Genomic DNA, 21,138 nt, shown 5'->3' with positions numbered 1-21,138 from the left:
AGGGGTGTATTGGAAGGGCTTCTGACTCCCTAACCTCCTTCAGAGCTGGGGCCATGCTACCTCTCCTAGGGATAAGCACAGTGCACGCTGGGACACTGGGGGAGGGGTTAGTCTATGGGGGCCCTAGCTCATCCCCAGCCTCCTTTCGGGTTCGCTAGCTGCCCTAATGAAACTTGCATCCTATGTACTTTTCTTACCTGGCTTCGGCTATGCATCTTGGTGTTTCAAATTCTTTCCCAGACACTCTCTATTTCTCCCCCTCCTTGTCTCCTTTCTCCCTAGCGCTCTCAGCCCCAAGGTCCCCTGAGACCAGGCTGACAGCAGACAGCCCAAGAAGAGAGGGAGTTATTTATAGAGTGAGTGGCGGCCACTGATGGAAAGGGATGGCTGGTTACCTTGGAGAGTAACTGAGCCAGGAAGGGGGAGCCAGAGAACTGTGAGGGTGGCAGTCAGGTAGAGTCGGAGATGGAGATGGCAAGATGCTGGGAGGAAGGGAGGAGAGCCCAGGTCCTGTCTCAGGTCCCACAGTGGATCTCAGGAGTTCCCTGGTGGAGGCCGAAGGCTAGGGCCGTGGGAAGGGCCCCTGAAAGAAGTGACATACCAGTCTCTCCCCATACAGGCAGGTACTCGTCCTGCTGGATGTCCAGCATGATCTCCAGCCCATTGCCAGTCCCACCCTTCATGGTCTTCAGCCGTGGACGCCCATCTCGGCCGGAGTTGAATGTATAGCACTTGCCATACCGTGTGAAGACCTGGTGAGGGCAGAGCAGAGAGCCTGAGAGTCCTGCCAGCACCCCTACCTACCAAGGGCTGCCCCAAACCCCTCCGCTGCTGGGATTGCAACACACTTCAAGAACTGTCCCTTCTGTGCAGCCTATTCTCCATTTGCCCTCCTTCCTGCTCATTCTCTGCCCTTTGCCCTGATGTAGGCCCGGGAAAGCTGATCCCAGTGGAGTGCGCTGCCCGTGCTCCTCTGCCACTTGGACAGGCTTTGGGCTGGGTCTGGTCAATGGGAGCCAACAGTGAGGGATCAGAGGGCAGAAGGAGGGAAAGCTCAGGGTATTCACCCTTCCCCACCGCTCACCCCTCCGAGAATGCTCTGGCAGTGGTTTCGACCCTCTGAGACCATACATCCTGCCAGGAGGTCTCCCTGCAAAGGACTGCTGCTTCCCTGTGCCCCTTTAGCCTGTATGTGACAATTTCCCACTATCACTAGGTGCTTCGGGCCCCTTCAGGCAGAGTTTCCTTCACTCTGCCCACGGCTCTATAAACAGTCCCTTTGTTCAAGTCTTTTCAATTAAACTATCTGAGTGGCCATCTTTGTCCTGCTGGGACCCTGACATATACAGCTTGTTGCCAGGATCCTGTCACTGCCATACTCCCGGTTCCTCCTTAGGACCCTCTCTTCAGGCCCAAGCTCACGGGGCCTTCTGAGATAGATCTTCTCTTCTCCCGGATTTTGCCCCGGGCATCTGAAATCCTGCTCTCCCCAACGTCCTTCCTCCAAGCCAAGCTAAGCTTTTTCGTTTTCTCCAGCCATTTCCCCTTGTGTCCATCATTGTCCCGTCATCACCAGAACCTGAAAGCAGATCCAGCTGCCCTCCCAAGGGCCATGCTCACCCAAGCCCCAGCCCCTCCTCACCCAGGATTTGATACTAAGCATCCAGGGCATGACATGTGCTTCTGCAGAGAACTAAGAGGGCCTCAGCAGAGCGCTCAGCCCTGGGGGCAGTCTTCCCACCCCATGCCTCCGAGCAGCCCTTATCACAGCTCTGATGACACAGCCTCAGAGACAAGAGTGAACCAATACTTTATGGCCCTCTCCCCACGGTTTCTCGGAATGTTTCCAGGTTCCCACGAACAGGGTGAGTGTGCTTTTCCTACTGTGATGGTGACAGTCCACAAAGTGAGTCAGAAGGTAAGTACAGACATGGCGCAGAGAAAGAGAGAGACCGTGTCCGGCCAGACCAGAGCAGTCATGGGTGTGGGGGTTACTAGTCCCCTTCCCACTTCCTAGAACAGCCTCCTCCCCCACCCAGAAAAGAAAGGGCAAAGCCCACAGATGAGGCAGAAAGAGAACTCCAACGACTCCTAATCCCCCAGCCCGCTACGAGGTTTTATGGCATTCGGTCACAGGCTCCAGACGCACACCCGTGCTCACCCTCCATCTGGGAACGTGAGGGACTCCAGGTAGCTGAGAACGCCAGCCTTGCTTGGGCTAAGCGNCCCTGGGACCAGCCTCCCGTGGCCCTCTCACCCGCTGCTCCTGGCAGGACACAAAGGTCTGGAACCCTGGGGCCACACCAAAGCCCAGCTGGTCGATGAAGGGAGGTTCATCCTGACTGTGGATCTGCACTTTGATGCCCGCTTCGAAGGACGTCTCATCTATGGGAATGAGGGGCAGGGGTGTATTGGAAGGGCTTCTGACTCCCTAACCTCCTTCAGAGCTGGGGCCATGCTACCTCTCCTAGGGATAAGCACAGTGCACGCTGGGACACTGGGGGAGGGGTTAGTCTATGGGGGCCCTAGCTCATCCCCAGCCTCCTTTCGGGTTCGCTAGCTGCCCTAATGAAACTTGCATCCTATGTACTTTTCTTACCTGGCTTCGGCTATGCATCTTGGTGTTTCAAATTCTTTCCCAGACACTCTCTATTTCTCCCCCTCCTTGTCTCCTTTCTCCCTAGCGCTCTCAGCCCCAAGGTCCCCTGAGACCAGGCTGACAGCAGACAGCCCAAGAAGAGAGGGAGTTATTTATAGAGTGAGTGGCGGCCACTGATGGAAAGGGATGGCTGGTTACCTTGGAGAGTAACTGAGCCAGGAAGGGGGAGCCAGAGAACTGTGAGGGTGGCAGTCAGGTAGAGTCGGAGATGGAGATGGCAAGATGCTGGGAGGAAGGGAGGAGAGCCCAGGTCCTGTCTCAGGTCCCACAGTGGATCTCAGGAGTTCCCTGGTGGAGGCCGAAGGCTAGGGCCGTGGGAAGGGCCCCTGAAAGAAGTGACATACCAGTCTCTCCCCATACAGGCAGGTACTCGTCCTGCTGGATGTCCAGCATGATCTCCAGCCCATTGCCAGTCCCACCCTTCATGGTCTTCAGCCGTGGACGCCCATCTCGGCCGGAGTTGAATGTATAGCACTTGCCATACCGTGTGAAGACCTGGTGAGGGCAGAGCAGAGAGCCTGAGAGTCCTGCCAGCACCCCTACCTACCAAGGGCTGCCCCAAACCCCTCCGCTGCTGGGATTGCAACACACTTCAAGAACTGTCCCTTCTGTGCAGCCTATTCTCCATTTGCCCTCCTTCCTGCTCATTCTCTGCCCTTTGCCCTGATGTAGGCCTGGGAAAGCTGATCCCAGTGGAGTGCGCTGCCCGTGCTCCTCTGCCACTTGGACAGGCTTTGGGCTGGGTCTGGTCAATGGGAGCCAACAGTGAGGGATCAGAGGGCAGAAGGAGGGAAAGCTCAGGGTATTCACCCTTCCCCACCGCTCACCCCTCCGAGAATGCTCTGGCAGTGGTTTCGACCCTCTGAGACCATACATCCTGCCAGGAGGTCTCCCTGCAAAGGACTGCTGCTTCCCTGTGCCCCTTTAGCCTGTATGTGACAATTTCCCACTATCACTAGGTGCTTCGGGCCCCTTCAGGCAGAGTTTCCTTCACTCTGCCCACGGCTCTATAAACAGTCCCTTTGTTCAAGTCTTTTCAATTAAACTATCTGAGTGGCCGTCTTTGTCCTGCTGGGACCCTGACATATACAGCTTGTTGCCAGGATCCTGTCACTGCCATACTCCCAGTTCCTCCTTAGGACCCTCTCTTCAGGCCCAAGCTCACGGGGCCTTCTGAGATAGATCTTCTCTTCTCCCGGATTTTGCCCCGGGCATCTGAAATCCTGCTCTCCCCAACGTCCTTCCTCCAAGCCAAGCTAAGCTTTTTCGTTTTCTCCAGCCATTTCCCCTTGTGTCCATCATTGTCCCGTCATCACCAGAACCTGAAAGCAGATCCAGCTGCCCTCCCAAGGGCCATGCTCACCCAAGCCCCAGCCCCTCCTCACCCAGGATTTGATACTAAGCATCCAGGGCATGACATGTGCTTCTGCAGAGAACTAAGAGGGCCTCAGCAGAGCGCTCAGCCCTGGGGGCAGTCTTCCCACCCCATGCCTCCGAGCAGCCCTTATCACAGCTCTGATGACACAGCCTCAGAGACAAGAGTGAACCAATACTTTATGGCCCTCTCCCCACGGTTTCTCGGAATGTTTCCAGGTTCCCACGAACAGGGTGAGTGTGCTTTTCCTACTGTGATGGTGACAGTCCACAAAGTGAGTCAGAAGGTAAGTACAGACATGGCGCAGAGAAAGAGAGAGACCGTGTCCGGCCAGACCAGAGCAGTCATGGGTGTGGGGGTTACTAGTCCCCTTCCCACTTCCTAGAACAGCCTCCTCCCCCACCCAGAAAAGAAAGGGCAAAGCCCACAGATGAGGCAGAAAGAGAACTCCAACGACTCCTAATCCCCCAGCCCGCTACGAGGTTTTATGGCATTCGGTCACAGGCTCCAGACGCACACCCGTGCTCACCCTCCATCTGGGAACGTGAGGGACTCCAGGTAGCTGAGAACGCCAGCCTTGCTTGGGCTAAGCGCTGTGCTGGGGACCTGTGGACTGCTGCTGCCACCTGGTGGTTCTGTGTGAGAAGTGTCTGCTCTACCCTTATATCTGGAGGAGGCCCGGTTGACTCCTCCGTTATCCCATGTTCCTATATTTCCTGGCCTGCCTGAGGCCCAGTGGCCAAAACCTCCAGATTCCTGTCTGCAATTGGTCCACGACACGCTTATATGATGTCACCCACCTGCTCCTGCGCCAGGGAGGAGGGGGACTGGGGGATAGGTGTGTGGGAAGGGAAGGCCTGGCATCTGGCACCTGGAGGGGGGCAGAAGAGGAGTCAGGCCAGACAGAACTGGAGGCTGAACTGGGGAGGGGTGAGGTGTCACTTGGTCCCTTAGCAAGGACGGCCCTAGACTCCAGAGTGGGAGGGCAAGCAGGAGGCTGACTCCCCATTGAGGGCTTCCCCAGGCAAGAGGATCCCTGATCACTTAGAGCTGGGGGGAGGGGAAGATTTAGAGGAGGACTACTGTTCTCCCTCAGATAGACAGACAGACAGACACACGGACACACACACACAGACAGACAGACACTGTAGGAGGAGCACTGAGAGAACAAGTGAGGATGCACTGAAGTCCCCGCTGTGGTCACTACTGAGAAGGGGCGTGGCAGGGTGGAGTCGGGGACTGTCCTCACCCCTTCACCTCCCTCCCACACCTTTCTCCTGCACCTCCAGAGACCAAGTGACACCTGCCCCAGCTCCAGTCCAGGGGTCATAGTCAAAATTGTTAAGGCCAGCTATGGGTACCCACCATCAGATCAAAGGTTGACCTCAAAGACAGAGGAAGGTCCTAGGCCCTGCTGGATCATAGGGAGGTCTGGGGAAGGGCTGGAGATGCTGGAGAATATTCAGGGAGACACCAGGGGCCTTGGGGCAGCAACTAATTACCAACCAGCACAGATATATTTCCAGATTCTAACAGGAAGAGCAGTACTGGTACAGACCTGAAAACAGCAGCCTAGCCTCAGACCCTGGGGCTCCCAGGGCGAGCACAGTGGCCAGGCCTCCCTGAGGCCTGTCAGGAAGGGGGGGGGTTTCCAGATGAGGTGGGAGAGGACCAGGATGGCCGCCAGCCCCAGCCCCAGGAGGCGACACTCAGGGTGAGCCATGGCAGACACTCTTGGGGTGCTGCACCAGGCGTGGGCCCCCACTCACCACTGAGAAGTTATGAGGGCCACAGGGCCCCCCACAGTAGGAGCAATAGAGCAGCATGTCCTCCAGCCGGTGGCAGGAGCGATTGTAGAAGCGGAGCAGATTAAAGGGCTCCCCAGAGAAGGCCTCGGGCCCCGGGGGGGCAAGGGGCACCCCAGGGTCATCACTTTCGTCTAGCCCCAGCATGGGGGCCAGGTAGAGCAAGTCGGGGTAGCTGAGCTGGGACAGGCGCACGGCATTAGTGTTGCAGAGGGTGACGGCCGGGAAGGCCAGCTCCGTGGTGGCCACCTCGTCCAGCAGAGTCACGTGCGGGTAGCTGAGGTAATAGGCGACGCGGTCCCCCACCTGGCACAAGAAGGTGCCCAGTGCCAGGACAAAGGCCACTGCCCACAGGGCCTGCCTTGGCCCCGGACCCCCCTCCACGAAGATGTGGCTGGCGCCGTGCAGGGTGCAGCTGTTGGCAAAGGCCACCAAATCCACGGGTGAATCCCCCTCTCTAGCCGCCTTCCTCACTGCCTCCTTTTCCTTCTCTTCCTCCTCCTCTTCTGATTCTGAGTTGTCCCGCTGCCGCCGCCGCTGCTGGGGACCCCAAACATCTCCCAAGGGCCCTGGGGCCTCCTCTCCAGAGGAGAAGGACACAGAGCAGAAGATCTGGATGGGCATCTTCTTCCAGGGCTTCCTGGCACCGGGGGATTGGCAGGAGAAGGGAGAAGCAGATGTGATCTCGGGCAGGATCTGGCGGGGCCAGCTACCCAGCCCGGCCGCCAGGTCTCCGCAGCGCGGGCAGCCGGCGGCTCCTCCTGGCCGGCCTCGGTGGCAGTGTGGCTGAGATGGGGCGGGGCATGGAGAGGAGCCCCCGCCTGTCCTGCCAGGGAGGGCGGGCGGGCGTCTGGGCTGATGAATAATGGATGGCAGTGGGAAAGGGAAGCAGATGGACAGGAGGGGGGCCAGAGCCCCTTTCCGGTCACCAGCTCTAGCAGGACAGAGAGGGTGGAAGATAGTGGAAACCCTGGAAAAGCCTCGGGGCTCCAGGTGAGATGGGACCTAGCGGATTCCTCTGCTCCCACAGTCTGGAGCAACAGTCCCTGCCCCTCCCCCATGACATTCAAGCTCCCTGTCACCCTCCCATCTGCTGCTCCTCAGCATCTCCCTGGGTCTTCCTACCCCAATTCTGGGTCCTCGCCCCCATTCTCTCCTGGTGCAGCCGTTCCCCTGAGACATTGGAGCCTCCGCACTCCCTCGGCTCTCTCTCAGACCTCTAATTCCTCCTTGACTTCCCCTGGCTCATAATCCCCCCAGTTATTTCATTGACCACACCCCCACCTTCTCCCAATACACTCCTAAGACCCCAGTTCCCTTTCAGTCACTGCCGTGACCCCACTTCACTCTGTTACTTCCTGAACCCTTAATTCCCCTGCAATCTTTGTCTTGACCCCCACTTTCCCTCCCCTCCCCCCGTGCTGAGCTGCACTCAGGTCACTCTCCCCTCCTCCACTTTTCCCTTCTGTGGCTTGGGGGGCAGCCCAGGTTCCATTAGCAGAGGTCTCTCACTGACCACAGACTCATTTATGGCCAGTTCCCGGCACCAGGGGGGAGGGACCCCGACTCTTGCAGCTGAAAAGCTTCCCGTCAGATCACCACCCCCCTCCCAGCTTGCCCACCCCTCAAGGTCCAGGAGAGGAGTGCGAGGAATTCTTTCTGGTAGATGGAAGAAAGTGAGATCAGAGCAATCTGCTAGGTCAGGTGGAGACTGTCAGGACCAACCTGGGGTGCCCCCCAAAACCCTCAGCTTTGGCCCCTCCGTCTCTGACACTCCCCTTGCCCCCAGTTTACCATTCTCTGACCCCAAGTCCCTGGCCCCTCTGTGTGCTCTGGTTACTCAGGGCCACTGATGAAGGAACTTGAGCCACCAGTCAAGTCTCCAGGGCCTAGAAGGTGACCTGAGGGGAGGAGCGGAAGGGAGGGAGGGAGGGGAAGCATGTTAACCCTTTCTCTGCAGGGCCAGGGACAAAGCAGTGGGGGTCAGATGAGTCTACTTGGGCCTTGCCGTTCCTTAACCGTCCCACAGCCCCAGTCCCCCCTCCCCCTCCTTTTTCCCCCTCCCTCCCTGCTCCTGTACCTCTTCCCTTCTCCATTTGCATGCAGGGACCCTGGAGTATGTTAGGGATGGGAGGCAAGATGACAAGTTCCAGCAGAACTGACTGATGTGGGACCTGGCCTCAGCTTTGCTGCCAGGGGCACAGAGGCCCCAAAAGAAGAGGAGCCTTTGAGATCTGGCCCCTCTCCGCCCTTTCACCATTGCCCTCAGACCGGCCTCCACCTCTTTCGCCTAAACACTGGCCTTCCAACTGGTCTCCCTAACTCCCTACCCCCCCACAGTTTCTCCCCACATTATACAATTCTCTATGTAATTCTGACTGTTCTCTGGCGCAGAGACCTTCTTCACTCCCTCGTGCCACTTGGTAAAATCACCCCCATCTCGGGAAAAGCTATGTGAGGCCTTTGCAATTTACCTTCCAGCCTCCCTTCCCCATCCCTCCATAGCAGTCTAGCGTCTGGCCACCATGCCCATCTCCCATTCTGCAGACCCGCTAGGCTCATCCACAGCTCCATGCCTTCCCTGGACTCCCATCTGGAGAATTTCTCTTCATTTTTCAAGACCTTACTCACACATTACTTCCTCCAAGAAGACTTCCCTGACTGCACAGGACATAGAGAGTACCCACCCAGGAAACAGAATGAAGGGGCCAATTTGTTCAAGTCTCTTCAGGCATGAGTAGTAACCAGTAGCTCCTTGAGGACAGAGACAGTGAGAATGAAGGAGCAAGACTCAGGGACCATGTGAAGAAACGAGAACCAAGGAAGACCAGGAACACCCAGGGCCACCAGAGAGGTCACTGCAGAGATGAGGAGAGAGAGAAGCCCCCACCACACCTCCAGCTGTTGTCCTCAGGCTACTTCTGCATGAATTCAGGGGTTCCTTTTCTGTTTCTGGTCCTGTGGGCATTTGCTTCCCCCTCCCAGACCTCAGCTCTCAGAGGGCTCTGTCCTCAGGATGTGCTTCAGAGGTAAGTCCTAGGCTTGGGGGGGGGGGGGGGGGGGGGGGGGGAGCTGCAGCTGCCCATGTGTTTCACACCCACTAGAGGGCGCCGTTCCCCTCCTTCAGACTTCCTGCAAGGGGAAGTAGTTTAGCCCTCCAGAGGGAAGAAACTAAGGCAGGGGACACTTCCCCCACGGGGCTTCACCAGACAGAAGGACACGCTCACACACAGCAGCTTCAGAGGACAGCAAATCCAGGATGGCAGGACACGGCTTCCCCCACACCAACACAAACACCCACACGGCACACCTACACGTCACCACACACAGCTCCCTTGTGGGGCAACAAACACACACACACACACACACCCCAACTGCATTTCCTCCCTCCTCGAACATCCTCTCCCGCCTCATCTTGTTCCAGTAGACAAACCCAAAGTTTTCACGGTAATGGGAATTAAGGAAAGTCTCCAGCAGCACACACAGACTCCTGAGCACACAGAGGCCCCAGGAGAAGTGGCCGAGCAGACACCCATGCAGGACAACACCCACTTCTGAATCCTCTGTCCAAGCAGGCAACCCTTCCCCATGTCAGGCCCTCCCCGGTACCGCTCTTAAACTGTATGTGGCCACTCAGTGGTTTCTGACTTGCTCCGCATTTCCTTCTAAACACGCCAGGCTGCTTCCAACTTCTGTAGAACGTTTCATGCTTTTGAGTAGATACCTCATGGGATCCTTACACAACCTAGCGAAATAAGCAGGTTTGAGTAACCTCATCCTTATATGACAAATGAGGAAACTGAGGCACGGTGACCTGTTCAAGTTTCGTGGAGAGCAAGTGGTGGGCATGAGACTAGAATTAGGTCATTCCCCCTGCAAATCCCTCCCTCCTTGGTTCTTTCGTTTACTCGTCAAATATTTACTGAGTGTCTATGTGCTGAGGACACATGGAGAATAGACAGTGGACCGGGGTCCTGCCCTTGTGAAGCTTGCTGTCTAATGGGGGAGACAGACACCATTTTCTAAAAATTGCAAAAGTAAGTATTTAATTGCAACTCGTGATAAGTGCTATGAAAAGATAATCTTACTCTATGGGAGTGAGTGACAGGGATCTGACCCGGCTTGGGGAATCAAAGCAGGTTTCTCTGAGGAAGTGATGCTTGAATTGTGATCTAAAGAATAAGGAGAAGGAATTAGGTAAAAGTCTGTATGAGGTGGGGTGGCGGAAGAATATTCCAGAGAGCAGAGCCATGCAAAGGCCCTGAAGACCCCAGGTGGGGTGAGGGGAAAGCTCGAGAAGGATACAGCTGGAGAGCCACAGCAGGGTAAGAAGAGCCTGGAGAAACAGGCAGGACCCAGACCCCTCGGGGCCTTGAAGGCCACAGCAAAGATTCTGGTCCAAGGACAACAGGAGGCGTGCCACGGGAGTGTTGCAAGCGATCAGAGCAGCGTTTTGAAGAGACAACTCTGGAACAGCCAGAGGGGGTGCTGGAAGACCCGTCAGGAAACTGTGGCAGGGTGTAGGTGAGACAGGGAGTGGACTGGCTTGGAATGGGGTGATAGCGTGGAGATGTTTAGGAGGCAACAATGGCAGATCCCGTTAAGGGAGGTGAGGGAGATGGAGTGTCAGGGCTGCTTGCTAGTTTGCGTAAGTGGCTGAATGGTGGGGTGGCTCCCTAGGCTAGGAACACAAGGAAGGGTCTAGTTTGGGAGATAAGACGGTGAATTTGGCTTTGCACATGCTGGTTTTCTCGAGCCTCGGGGACATCCAAGTGCAGATGTGAAGGGGGAGATTGGCCACCAGCACGGAGGCTGAGAGGACAGAGTTGGACGGAAGCACAGGTCTGGCCTGCTAGGGTCTAGATGCTGACTGGAGTCATGAGTGAAGACGAGATGGCCCAAGAATAGAGGATCGAAAGGAAGGAAGGAAGGAAAAGAGATCAAGCCTGATTTGTCAATATTCACCAAAGCCAAACAGAATCTCAACCTTTGACTTAAGCACGGCCCCTACTTATATACCCAAAGCATGAGTAGGGCAACCAGAAAACACAAACAAGAATGTTCATGGTAGCTTCACTTATAATAGCCAAAAAACTAATAACGACCCAAATGTCTAGCGAGACTAGAATGGATAAATACAGTTTGGTGCATTTATATAATGAGATACTACATAGCATTGGCAAAGTGCCAACTACCACCACACAAAATGAGACAATCTCACAGACAAAATCATAAGCAAAAGAAAACAGGCACAAAAGTGTGCATACTGTATGAGGATACATATACTCCAGGAACTTCAAGAACACGCGGAACTCATCTGTATGACAGAAGTCAGAATAATGGTTAACTCTGGCGCGGTAGTATTGACTAGGAAGGGGCCCGAAGGAACTTTCTGGGGTGTTGGGAATATTTTACACTTTTTTTTTCTTTTTTGTGAGAGAGAGTGTGTGTGATGAGTAGGGTTGAGGGTGGGGCAGAGGGAGAGGGAAAGAATCTCAAGCAGACTCCCTGCTGAGCACGGAGCCAGATGCAGGGGTTGATCTGAGATCATGACCTGAGCCTAAATCAGGTGTTGGACGCTTAACTGACTGAGCCACACAGGAGCCCCAGGACAGAACAGTTTAAAAAAGAGGAGATGGTGAACCATTTTGAGTGTTATTGAGAGATTAAGAATAAAAAATGTTCGCGTGATCTGGCCACACGGAGGTCGCTGGCGGCCTTAGCCCTAACCATTTTGGTGGAGTGCTGATGGTGGGAAGAAGGCAGCCTGAAGTGGACTGAAGAGTGAGTCTGAGATGAGAAAATGAAGACAGTAGAATACACACATCATTTTTCAGAATTTGTCTGGGAAAGAAAGCAGAGAGGGCGGGGGGAGCTGGAGAGAGCCGTGGAGTTGAGAGAACTTTGGTTTTGGTTTTTATCTTAACCTCAACCCTGATACATAGTTAGTGCTCAATAAATATTAGCTGTCATTGTAGTTATATATTTCAAGACAGGGGAATCTTAGCATGTTTCAGTGTCAACAGGTAGATTCCACTGGAGAGGGAGAGACTGACTGTAGGCGAGGGAGAGGCCAAATCTTTAGGGTAAAATTCCTATACCGGTAGGATATCAGATGGAAAGAACAGGTTGAGATTTCAGCCTAGATGAGAGGGATGTTCCCCTCCGGGAAGGGTGTAGGTTTGGCTGAGGCTTCTATCTTCTCTGTGAAGCAGGAGACAAGGTCATCTGCCGAGGGTGCAAGGGGGGCCAGGAAGGGTGGCTGTTGGAGATGAGCGGAGAAGTTTGCAGCAGTCATTGGGACGAGCAAGGTGACTTGGAAAATATAGTGGAGTTGCCAGGGGGCACTGCACGCCCATTTCAGGATGTCGATCATGAGCACAAGGTAATTTCAAGCTGGCCTCTTGTGTGACCTCCTCTGGGAGCGCTTGGCTGCCCTGGAGCCACCTGAGGAAAGGCAGTGGTGGGGCCTATCTACTAGGGTTGGGATTTGGCCAAATGGTGCAATGAAAAGGCAGAGGAGTCAAAAGGCTTTGGTGTAGCCAACCCTTGTCTGGGGTTCCCTCTCCTTTGCATCCTTGCTTTACTGCCCTGCCTCCTGCTTCTTTAGACAGCATGGCAAGTCGGGGCCAGACACCCTCCTCCCCCTGCTTCACACACCTGCTCCTACAGTCACACACAAAGAACCCGGACTTCGAAGATCTGAAGTCAAGGTCCCACTCTGGCATTCACCGGCTATGTGACCTCGGGCAAGTCACCCAACATCTTGGAGCCTCAGTTTCCTCATCTCTCAAGTGAAGATATTAATATCTGCCTGCCCCCCAGAATTACGAGGCTCACGAGCTAAAGTAAAGGGAATTTGTAAATTGCAAAGCTCGACTGGAAGAGATGATTAATTTTGCTGGGATGTGCTCTGCATGCGACCAGAGGTTTGCCTGCACACAGGCTCCCTCCCACAACCGCACTAAGTGAGCTGCGTGCATCCCCAAGCACATCCACACACGTCCACTTCGCACCCTAATCCACATCCACGTTCCCAGACACCCCCCACGGAGGTGCACATGGGTGCTTGCACACTTGGGCCACACATGCAGTGAGCGTGTCACAGGAAGGCCGAGTTGGCTGCTGTCCATGGTCAAGGCCACTGCAGCAGTCTCACCCCAGGGAGGTCCCTAGCCTGGCTGGATGATGTGATGCATCAGTTAGAGACACACAGCACTAAGCTACACGGCCCAAACTCCCAGGCCGCCTTGACTGCAGCCACGTCAAGGGGCTGTGGATGAGAGGGGTGGGAAAGGGCTTTCTTTCCAAGAACTCACAGTAGCTCAGAAAAACCACCACTGGCCCTCCCTCTCCCTCGGGAGTAGCCTTGGGGGGGGGGCAGAGTCTCTGCCCTTACAGTTTCTTAAGGGAACTTCCCCTCTAGGTGAGTGCAGAGAGGCTTCGGGCTCCTTTTACAGTTTCCACGAGGAGGATGTCTGATCCACGTGGCGGGGAACGTCAGTACCGCACAGCCGTTCCACGTAGGGGCCAGCGTGGGCTTAGCCCGAGAGTCCCAGAGGCTGAAGGAGGGGCTGCCCCTTGGCAAAGAATAATTTAGCCATCTACTTAGAGCCTCCTTTCCCCACAGGAAGTTGTGCCTAGAAGCTGAGAAACGGAGCCAGATGAAACTATGCCTAAAATAGAACCCAGGGGGTCCCAGTGCCCAGCCGCATCCTGCGCCAGAACTAGGCACCACTTCTCAGTCCTGCTGCCTGCTTCCCAGTTTTGCCTCCCAGAATCCCCACACAGGCGTCCTGACTGGAAGGTTCTTGGCCGAGGGTATAAGCTCCTGGAGCCGCCCCCTCAAACCTCCAGCGCTGGCAGCCAATGACCCCTCCTGGACGGGGGTGGGGGGGCGCCTCTGCTGGGGAGGCCGGTGCGGGGGAGACTCCCACGTTCTATAAACTGGAGTTTCTGAATAGCTGAGCTGGGCTGGGGAGATTGGAAGGACTCCACCTAGGTGTCCAGGGTCCTCTGCTTCCTGGCACGTCACTCCTTGCTCCCTAAGGCTGCCTTTGTTACCGTCCCCACCCCCTCAGCTCCCAGCCTCCCTGGGAACCGCACTTCACTCTGTGCTCCCCGAGGGCAGGGACGGGGTCTGTCTATGCGCCCCTATCCTCCGGTGCCCAGCGCAGGGCCTGGCACTTGGAAGGTGCTCGGTCGCAGGAAGGAACCGAGTGGAGCTTTGCACTTCCAACCCCGGTCTCCCATGTCCTTTCCCCTCCAGGACCGAAACTGCCTTCCACAAAGCTGAAGCGCGCTCAGCAGCAACCACCCACGGCAGACACGCGGCGCCTCTCGCAGGCCTCCCCCCTGCGGCTTGCATGCACACTAGGTGCAGCGGTGACCCCACCTTTGAGTTTCCTGCAGGCTGGGGCAGGAGAAAGGCCAAGGCTTGGAAGCGCTCCTCCTCTCCACCCCTGCGCTTCCGACTCTGCCCCCAGAGGCACTTAGTTACTTACATCAATTCCCTATTACTTTAGCCAGGAGCCGGGAGATCAATTAACTTCGAGAGTAGCCTCTTAGCTAACTGCAGTCTGGGAGAGGGGTGGGGCCCAGAACGGCAGGGGAGGAAGGAAGGAGAGGGAGAGTGGGTGAGAGAGGAAACACGTTTGTGTGTATATGTGTAAGAGAGAGGGACAGAGAGGGAGGGAGAGAGACCCCAACCTGGGTCCTCTGGGTTCTTGCAACTGGCTCCACTCCAGTCTCCTCCCTCCAACCTCAGGCACTTCTGAGGGGAGGGAGAGAAAGGAAGGAGAGGCTGGAAGGAACTCCCTCCTCCAAAGTTAACCTCTCCACTCCAGCTTCTCTCCTGTCCCGCAGCAATCTGTCATGCTCCCTTTACAGCCTTTCCACCCGCCCCCCCCAACACACACAAAGACCCCCAGGCCTCTGCCCCTGGGCAGGGTGGCCCAGGACCCTCCTCTCTGTAGCAGTCTGGGCAGCCTTTTCCTTCAGCAGCCCCTCCACGCCCTGCAGACCCAGGTAGTGAGGCTGGGCCCTCCCCAGGGACTCCTGGTCTGACTGCTATGGGGTGGGAGGCGGGTGAGGCAAGCTCCTGTGTGCAGGTGTGAGGGGTGTCATTGAAGGGGATGAGGGAACCCCTAGGCTAGGGCCGGCTCTCTCTGGGACCTGTCATCCCTGGCTCAGCTTGCTTTAAGACGGCCTCTCCCTCCCCTCTCCGGGTCCCAGGATCACCCAGCTACACCCACTGCTTCTATGGGCAGCTCATCCCTGAGATGCTCCCTGAGGAGTCCTGTCCCCCTCCGGAGCCTTAGGGGGATTTCTGTGCCCACCCCTCTCACTCCATCTCTCCTCCAGGGAATTCCTGCCTCCCCTCCAGGGTCCTGGGGGGACTCCTGTGGGCCTCCTCAAGGATTCGTGTCCCCTATCCTTTGTCCCCCAATTCCACCCCCTCCTGAGAGAGAATACTGTCTCCACTGCACACTCACCCCCAAGATTTCCATTTTCTGCCCTCCCCTTCCTTCTCTTCCAGGGTCCAGAAATGAATTGCCTGCTCTCTCGCCCCCAGGCAGAAGCTCTGGGTCTCAGCTGGAGGAGGGGGACGGCAGAGGGCTGACTGGGCTGCCATCTGCCAGCCCCCTCCCCTCGGTGCTGCTCAGCATTCCAGCCACACAGACGCTCCCCCTGCCAGGGACAGATAACGTGCAGCTGGANCCCCCCGCCGTGGAACCCCTGCCCTGCCTGGGCCTGACTGGCCTAGACGCGGGGTGGGAGAGCAGAGCCTCAGACCCTGTTGCCCTGGCAACCAAACACCCCACCTCAGAGGACAAGAGGTGGCCAGGGAAGAGGGGTCCTCGAGAGTGGGATCATTGGTTGCTTTTTTGGTGGCTCAGGAGAGAGCTACGAAGGTCTACCCTCTGCGTCTTCAGTCTGAAACCAGTTTCTCCCAGATTTAGCCCTGGTTCCCCATATTTATCCCCACTCTCCCAAGCTGACTCAGCTACAGCTGGGGGATGGACCCAGTCAGACACTCTGTGACCACCAGTCCATCCCCCCGTGGCTGAGCTGGATTCAGAAGCACATCTGAGGGGAACACCCGTCACTGCAGAGCCCCGCCAGAGGAGCTGGGGTCTCTGAGGGACCAGGGTATGCCCCTTCCTATGCCTCCTGAACTGTCCTCCATGAGCAGGGTTCCCACAAGTTGGATGAGCTTGGCCCTTGGAAACTCACAGCGGACTTCACACGCACCTTCTATTTTGCAAAAACTTTGAGCCAGGGCTTGGACTGCCAGTTAGAACTCTGTTTCAAAGCAGCAGAAGACGCCAAGACAGTCTCTCCTAAGCTCTGACCCAATAGGCCAATGTTTTCCATCAGTGCCACACCTGTCCAGGGGCTAGATACACCCCTCTTGACCTAGCAGAGAACGGCAGGGACGGAGAGGCGGAGCTAAATGTTAGACCAAAGGAGGAGAGAGAAGGTGGGGCACCAGGCAAGGTGTCTACACCCCCTGGTACCAGGGAGCTGGAGGAGGGTGCCGGAGCCCTTCTTTTCCCCCAGGGAGACGTCAGACATAGACTCACAACCAAACTCCCATCTGTATAGGAATATCCCTACGGGCAGAAGGGGTAGAGTTCCTGACATGGAAACGGTGGGCAGGGAGGTCAATGAGAGAGGGGTTAGAACGAGGGGCTGAGAGCTTTGGGTGCAGCCAGATTCAGGGTCAAGTCTTTGACATGGGCTCAGAAACATCAAAAACCTAGTCTTCCCTGGCAACCCAGAACCCAGAAATGCTAGTGCTGGGCTTGCCTGCAGGCTACTAGCTCTCATATCCCCACCACCACCCCCACCTCAAGCAAGAGGAAAAACTCAGGTGGCTCCAGAACTTTGTGAACCAGTCATATCTCCATCTGACTACTTAGAATTGTCCCCTCAGATAACATGGACCAGTCACATTTCAGTATCTCCATTTTTATGAATCCAACATGTCCTAGCATCACCACTTGGAATCTTTCTGGACACGAGGGACAAATGGAGCCCCAACCAAACACTTTCTATGGACTAAGTGAACCCCCACTTTATACCTTCTCAGTGTGAGCAGGTATTCTGCCCTTCATCCAACACTACAAACCGTCCAAGCTAATGGGTTTTCTCTTTCGTGTTGCGCTCTTCTGCTGTGTATTGGGTACGCTGCAGAGGGGGAAAGCTCTGCCTTTCATGCTCACCTAATTTCTACTACTCATGGCTACATAGTTGGTGAGCCTGGGAACCCTTTGGTCTCAGGCTCTGGAGAATCCAGGACTTTCCTGTTCTGAGAAAGGAAAAGAGGGAAGTGGTTAATGCATCACCCTACGTCCCCCGTTAGCTTGGCTCAGCAAGGAGTATGGTCATGTAACCTTTGCGTGGCAGGACTGACAAAAGCCCAACGAAACTGGTCTGCAGAGCATGGCTTAAAGAGATGGGGAATTCTTGGGGCGCCTGGGTGGCACAGCAGTTAAGCGTCTGCGTGATCCCGGCGTTATGGGATCGAGCCCCACATCAGGCTCCTCCACTATGAGCCTGCTTCTTCCTCTCCCACTCCCCCTGCTTGTGTTCCCTCTCTCGCTGGCTGTCTCTATCCCTGTCGAATGAATAAATAAATAAAATCTTTAAAAAAAAAAAGAGATGGGGAATTCTTGTGTAACCTCAGCAAGAAAAAACAAGCATTACCATGGCTCCAACATTTCTACGCCAACAAACGCAGTCATGCTCCCATAATGCTAGGAGGTAGCAAGCAAGTAGGGGAGAAAATGGGCAGGGAGAAAAGGGAATCTCTGAGAGCAGAGAATTAGGGGCAGGCACGGATAGCAAGGGGGTTCTGGGGAGACTAGGTTTTCAAAGAACAACGATCAGACTTGGAAGTGGACACAATGACTCCACGGGCAGCAACAGTAATAAAAAGAGCACACTAGGTTGGAACTTTACAAGACATGAGTTCTAATCCTGAACCTGTCACTAACCAATTGCCTGAGCTCAGGCAACTCATTCCACCTGTCTGTGCCTCCGTTTGTGCGTTTGTAAAATAGAGATAATGTGGCTATTTATCCCAGGGATTGGAGGAGAGCTACAAAGCATTCTGAAGAGTTACAGGCATCATTCTCTCATCTGGTTTTATTTTTCACATCTGGCTTCAGGTCCTCTGGTCCCTTTCCAGCCTCTGTCTGGTTGTAACCTCTCGGGAACCTGCATGACTTGCCCAGGACCATCTGGCACGTGAAATGCAAGTCCATTCCCCTATCCCTCCCCCGGATGCTGGCTTTGAGGCAGCCCCCTCTGTGGGGACTGGTGTGTGGGTCTGTGGGGCATCTCCATTTTTTAAAAGATTTTATTTATTTATTGGGTACAGAGAGGGAGCTTGTGCACGCACAAGCAGGAGGAGCAGCAGGCAGAGGGAGAGGGAGAAGCAGGCCCCCTTGCAGAGTAGGGAGCCAGACAGGATGAGGGGTTCCATCCCAAGACCCTGGGATCATGACCTGCGCTTAACTGATTGAGCCACTCAGGTGCCTCTGGGGCATCTCCATTTTAAAAAACAAAGAGGGGCGCCTGGGTGGCACAGCGATTAAGCGTCTGCCTTCGGCTCAGGGCGTGATCCTGGCGTTATGGGATCGAGCCCCACATCAGGCTCCTCCGCTATGAGCCTGCCTTCTTCCTCTCCCACTCCTCCTGCTTGTGTTCGCTCTCTCGCTGGCTGTCTCTATCTCTGCCGAATAAATAAATAAAATCTTTAAAAAAATAATAATAAAATAAATAAATAAATAAATAACAAAGAGATGATGAAAAAAAAAGAAGCAGCAGCAGCAGCAAAGGGAGCCTCCAGTTCGGCCATGACTGTGTACCCCAAATAATCTCTCCTTCCTCAGACCCGCTCTTGCTGGCCGGGGCGGCGGGGGGGACACAATCAGACAGTATGCATGTGTGTGTGGGGGTGGCACAGAGAGAATTACCTGTCTAGCTATGTAAGAGAAAGCTTCCCTTTTCCCAGGTTTCACCGTGCTTCTCAAACTTAAATTCCAATCACCTGTTATAATGCAAATTCTGATTCAATAGGCCTGGGAAGTGGGCTGGCTAAATCCTGCCTTTCCTTCCATCTCAGGCGATGGTGGTCCTGGACCTCATTCCAAGTAACAGGGCCGCAGCTTACCCACCACCAGGTCCAGCTCTGACACCTTTGGCCCAAAAGGTAAGCCTGGTGGGGTGGGGGTCACGCCAGGCTCTGTGTGTGTGTCCACCTCTGTGTGCTGCGCCCTGAACGAGCTCTTTCCTGTCATGTGGACACAAGGCTGATGCTGAGGCCCTCACACAGAGCAAACGAACCCCTGCACTAAACCAAAGCCCCTCCTGACAGAAGCAAGCCCCAGAGACACACAGCTTCCTCTCCCGGAGTAGCAAGCTTGATGGGAGGCCGCCGGATCCCAATCCTCTCCTCCTCCTTCTCCTCTGGGGGCAGGACTGACTCCTGCCCCACACCAGGGGACTCACTCACCACCTTGAAGTCTTCAGCGCTGCAGACCTCCCCCCGGAAGTGGCAGGAGAGCAGCATGTCTCGAATGTCATGCCCTGCACGGTCGTAGAACTCCCGCATGTTGAAGGGCTTGGGCTTGAAGCTGCGGAAGTTGGCCTTGTCCTGCAGGATCTCCAGCTGCTTTTCATCTGCCATCTGTGTGTCCGGTATCTCATACCTGGAGCCCAGGGGCGAGCGGCGAGTGGATCAGCATGACCTTCCGTCCCTGCCTCCGTTTGGCCTCCAGTGTCCCATACCCAACCTTGGCGGGGGAGGGGGGGCAGGGAGGAGGGCAGCCATCAGCCCCGGGGATCAGGCCTGGGCATAGGCACAGGATAGCTGGATGTGTCCAGAGGACCGGCCCATGGGGTCTGAAAAGATCTGCAGTAGCTGCATGCGTAGTACGGGAGAGGTGGGCAGAGAGATCAAGGCAAGACCTGTCTTGTATACTACAGTCTCCATTCTTTAAAGATGATCTGCCCCCATCCCTCCAGTGAGAAGATCAAGACAGTGCCACGAGGGTGGCAAAGGTCACTCCAGAGGGGCTGCTGATGTCTCACAGCTCAGGCTGGGTAGGGGCAGAGCTGTTCGGAACTATGCTGGAATCAGAGACTGGGTGCCCTTAACTGCATTGCTCAGCAGTACCCCAATTCCTTTGCTGAGAGTGGCAGGTTTGGGGGGGGCCTGGGAGACAGGGTGGTCCGGGGTCTACGGTGGGTTTCGAGAGGCAAGCACCCTGATGGGGGTAACCGGGAGCTGGGATGCATGCAACTCTGGCCCAGCTAGCAGCCCTGGGGGGGGGGCGCCCACCTGTTGTTGAGCAGGGCCAGCAGCTCCCCAGCGTGGTACAGGTCATTCTTGGAGACTTGGCTAAAGCGGAACTCGTTGAGATTGCACAGTGTGACGGCGGGGAAGGTGAGCTGGGAGGCAGCCACCTCATCGAGCTTGGTGACGTGGTGGTAGTGAAAGTAGTACTGCACTCGCTCCGTGCACACGCACAGCAGCACAGCCAGTGAGCCCAGGAAGCACAGGGCCCAGAGCGCCCGCTTCAGAGACAGCCGTTCGTAGGAGAAGATGTGGGCCAGGCCGTGCAGCGTGGAGCTGCTGGCGAAGGCCTGGATGCTCACCGGCTGGACGCCACCCACCTCCTCCTCCTCGGCCTTCAGTTCCATCCTGACCAAGGGGATCCTGGGGAAGGGGGGGGGAGTCTGTTATTGCCCTCAGATAAGGGGACACATGGGGGTCCCCGCAGACGCGTCCATTCAGAATCCCCATCACCAGAGGTCACTGCCTCTGGGGCAGGTGACTTCCTTCGTGTGTGAGCCCAGAGGTGGCTGACCAAGGGACACACTCCTAGAAAAGGGTTCCTCCAAATGCAAGGGCTCTGGGGTCAGCTCAGGCCAAGAGAATGCTCTCCCAGGAAAGCTTCCCAGGCCAGGGGAGACCCCAGATGTAGTCATCGAAAAGCGAGAGGGAAGTCCCAGTATTTCCACAGACAGGCACAGGAGTTCCCTCCAGATGTGGGGTCACTCTGGGACAGGAATGTCCACCCTATCCTGGAGATGAAAACTCCCCCAGATGGACAGAGCCCAGGGTGAGGAGCTCCTGGCCAAGGGTGTCCCCAGGACTGGGCTTCCGCCCAGGTTAGCTAAACCTGGGCTAAAACCCCCCCAGGGAGGTGGGGAGCGGCCCAGCCCGAGTCCTCACCTGCGGGCGTCTCCAGTTCTCCTAACGGCGCAGGCTGTGTCTATGTGGG

At 55.9% G+C, this 21,138-nt stretch overlaps 1 protein-coding gene across 2 annotated transcripts in view; it reads right to left on the bottom strand.

Annotated features, from left to right (window-relative positions):
• Positions 1–21,138, bottom strand: part of ASIC1 (acid sensing ion channel subunit 1) — a 35,566-nt gene that overhangs the window by 5,839 nt on the left and 8,589 nt on the right. The window contains exons 2-5 of one of the 2 annotated variants that reach the window (XM_002922385.4): positions 20,193–20,570; positions 19,365–19,560; positions 3,004–3,154; positions 2,258–2,385 (exon numbers count right to left, since the gene is read on the bottom strand). In XM_002922385.4, coding sequence (XP_002922431.2) covers positions 2,258–2,385; positions 3,004–3,154; positions 19,365–19,560; positions 20,193–20,570 — 853 coding nt within the window. Of the gene's footprint in view, positions 1–2,257; positions 2,386–3,003; positions 3,155–5,803; positions 6,628–19,364; positions 19,561–20,192; positions 20,571–21,138 lie in introns of those variants that run through there. The other variant, XM_011228879.3, reaches the window with a different exon arrangement.

The sequence above is a fragment of the Ailuropoda melanoleuca genome, chromosome 16 (assembly GCF_002007445.2).
Source record: "Ailuropoda melanoleuca isolate Jingjing chromosome 16, ASM200744v2, whole genome shotgun sequence".
NCBI classification, from domain to species: domain Eukaryota; kingdom Metazoa; phylum Chordata; class Mammalia; order Carnivora; family Ursidae; genus Ailuropoda; species Ailuropoda melanoleuca.
Note: the sequence above shows the minus strand (reverse complement) of the source record. Positions and strands in the feature narration are given on the sequence as shown.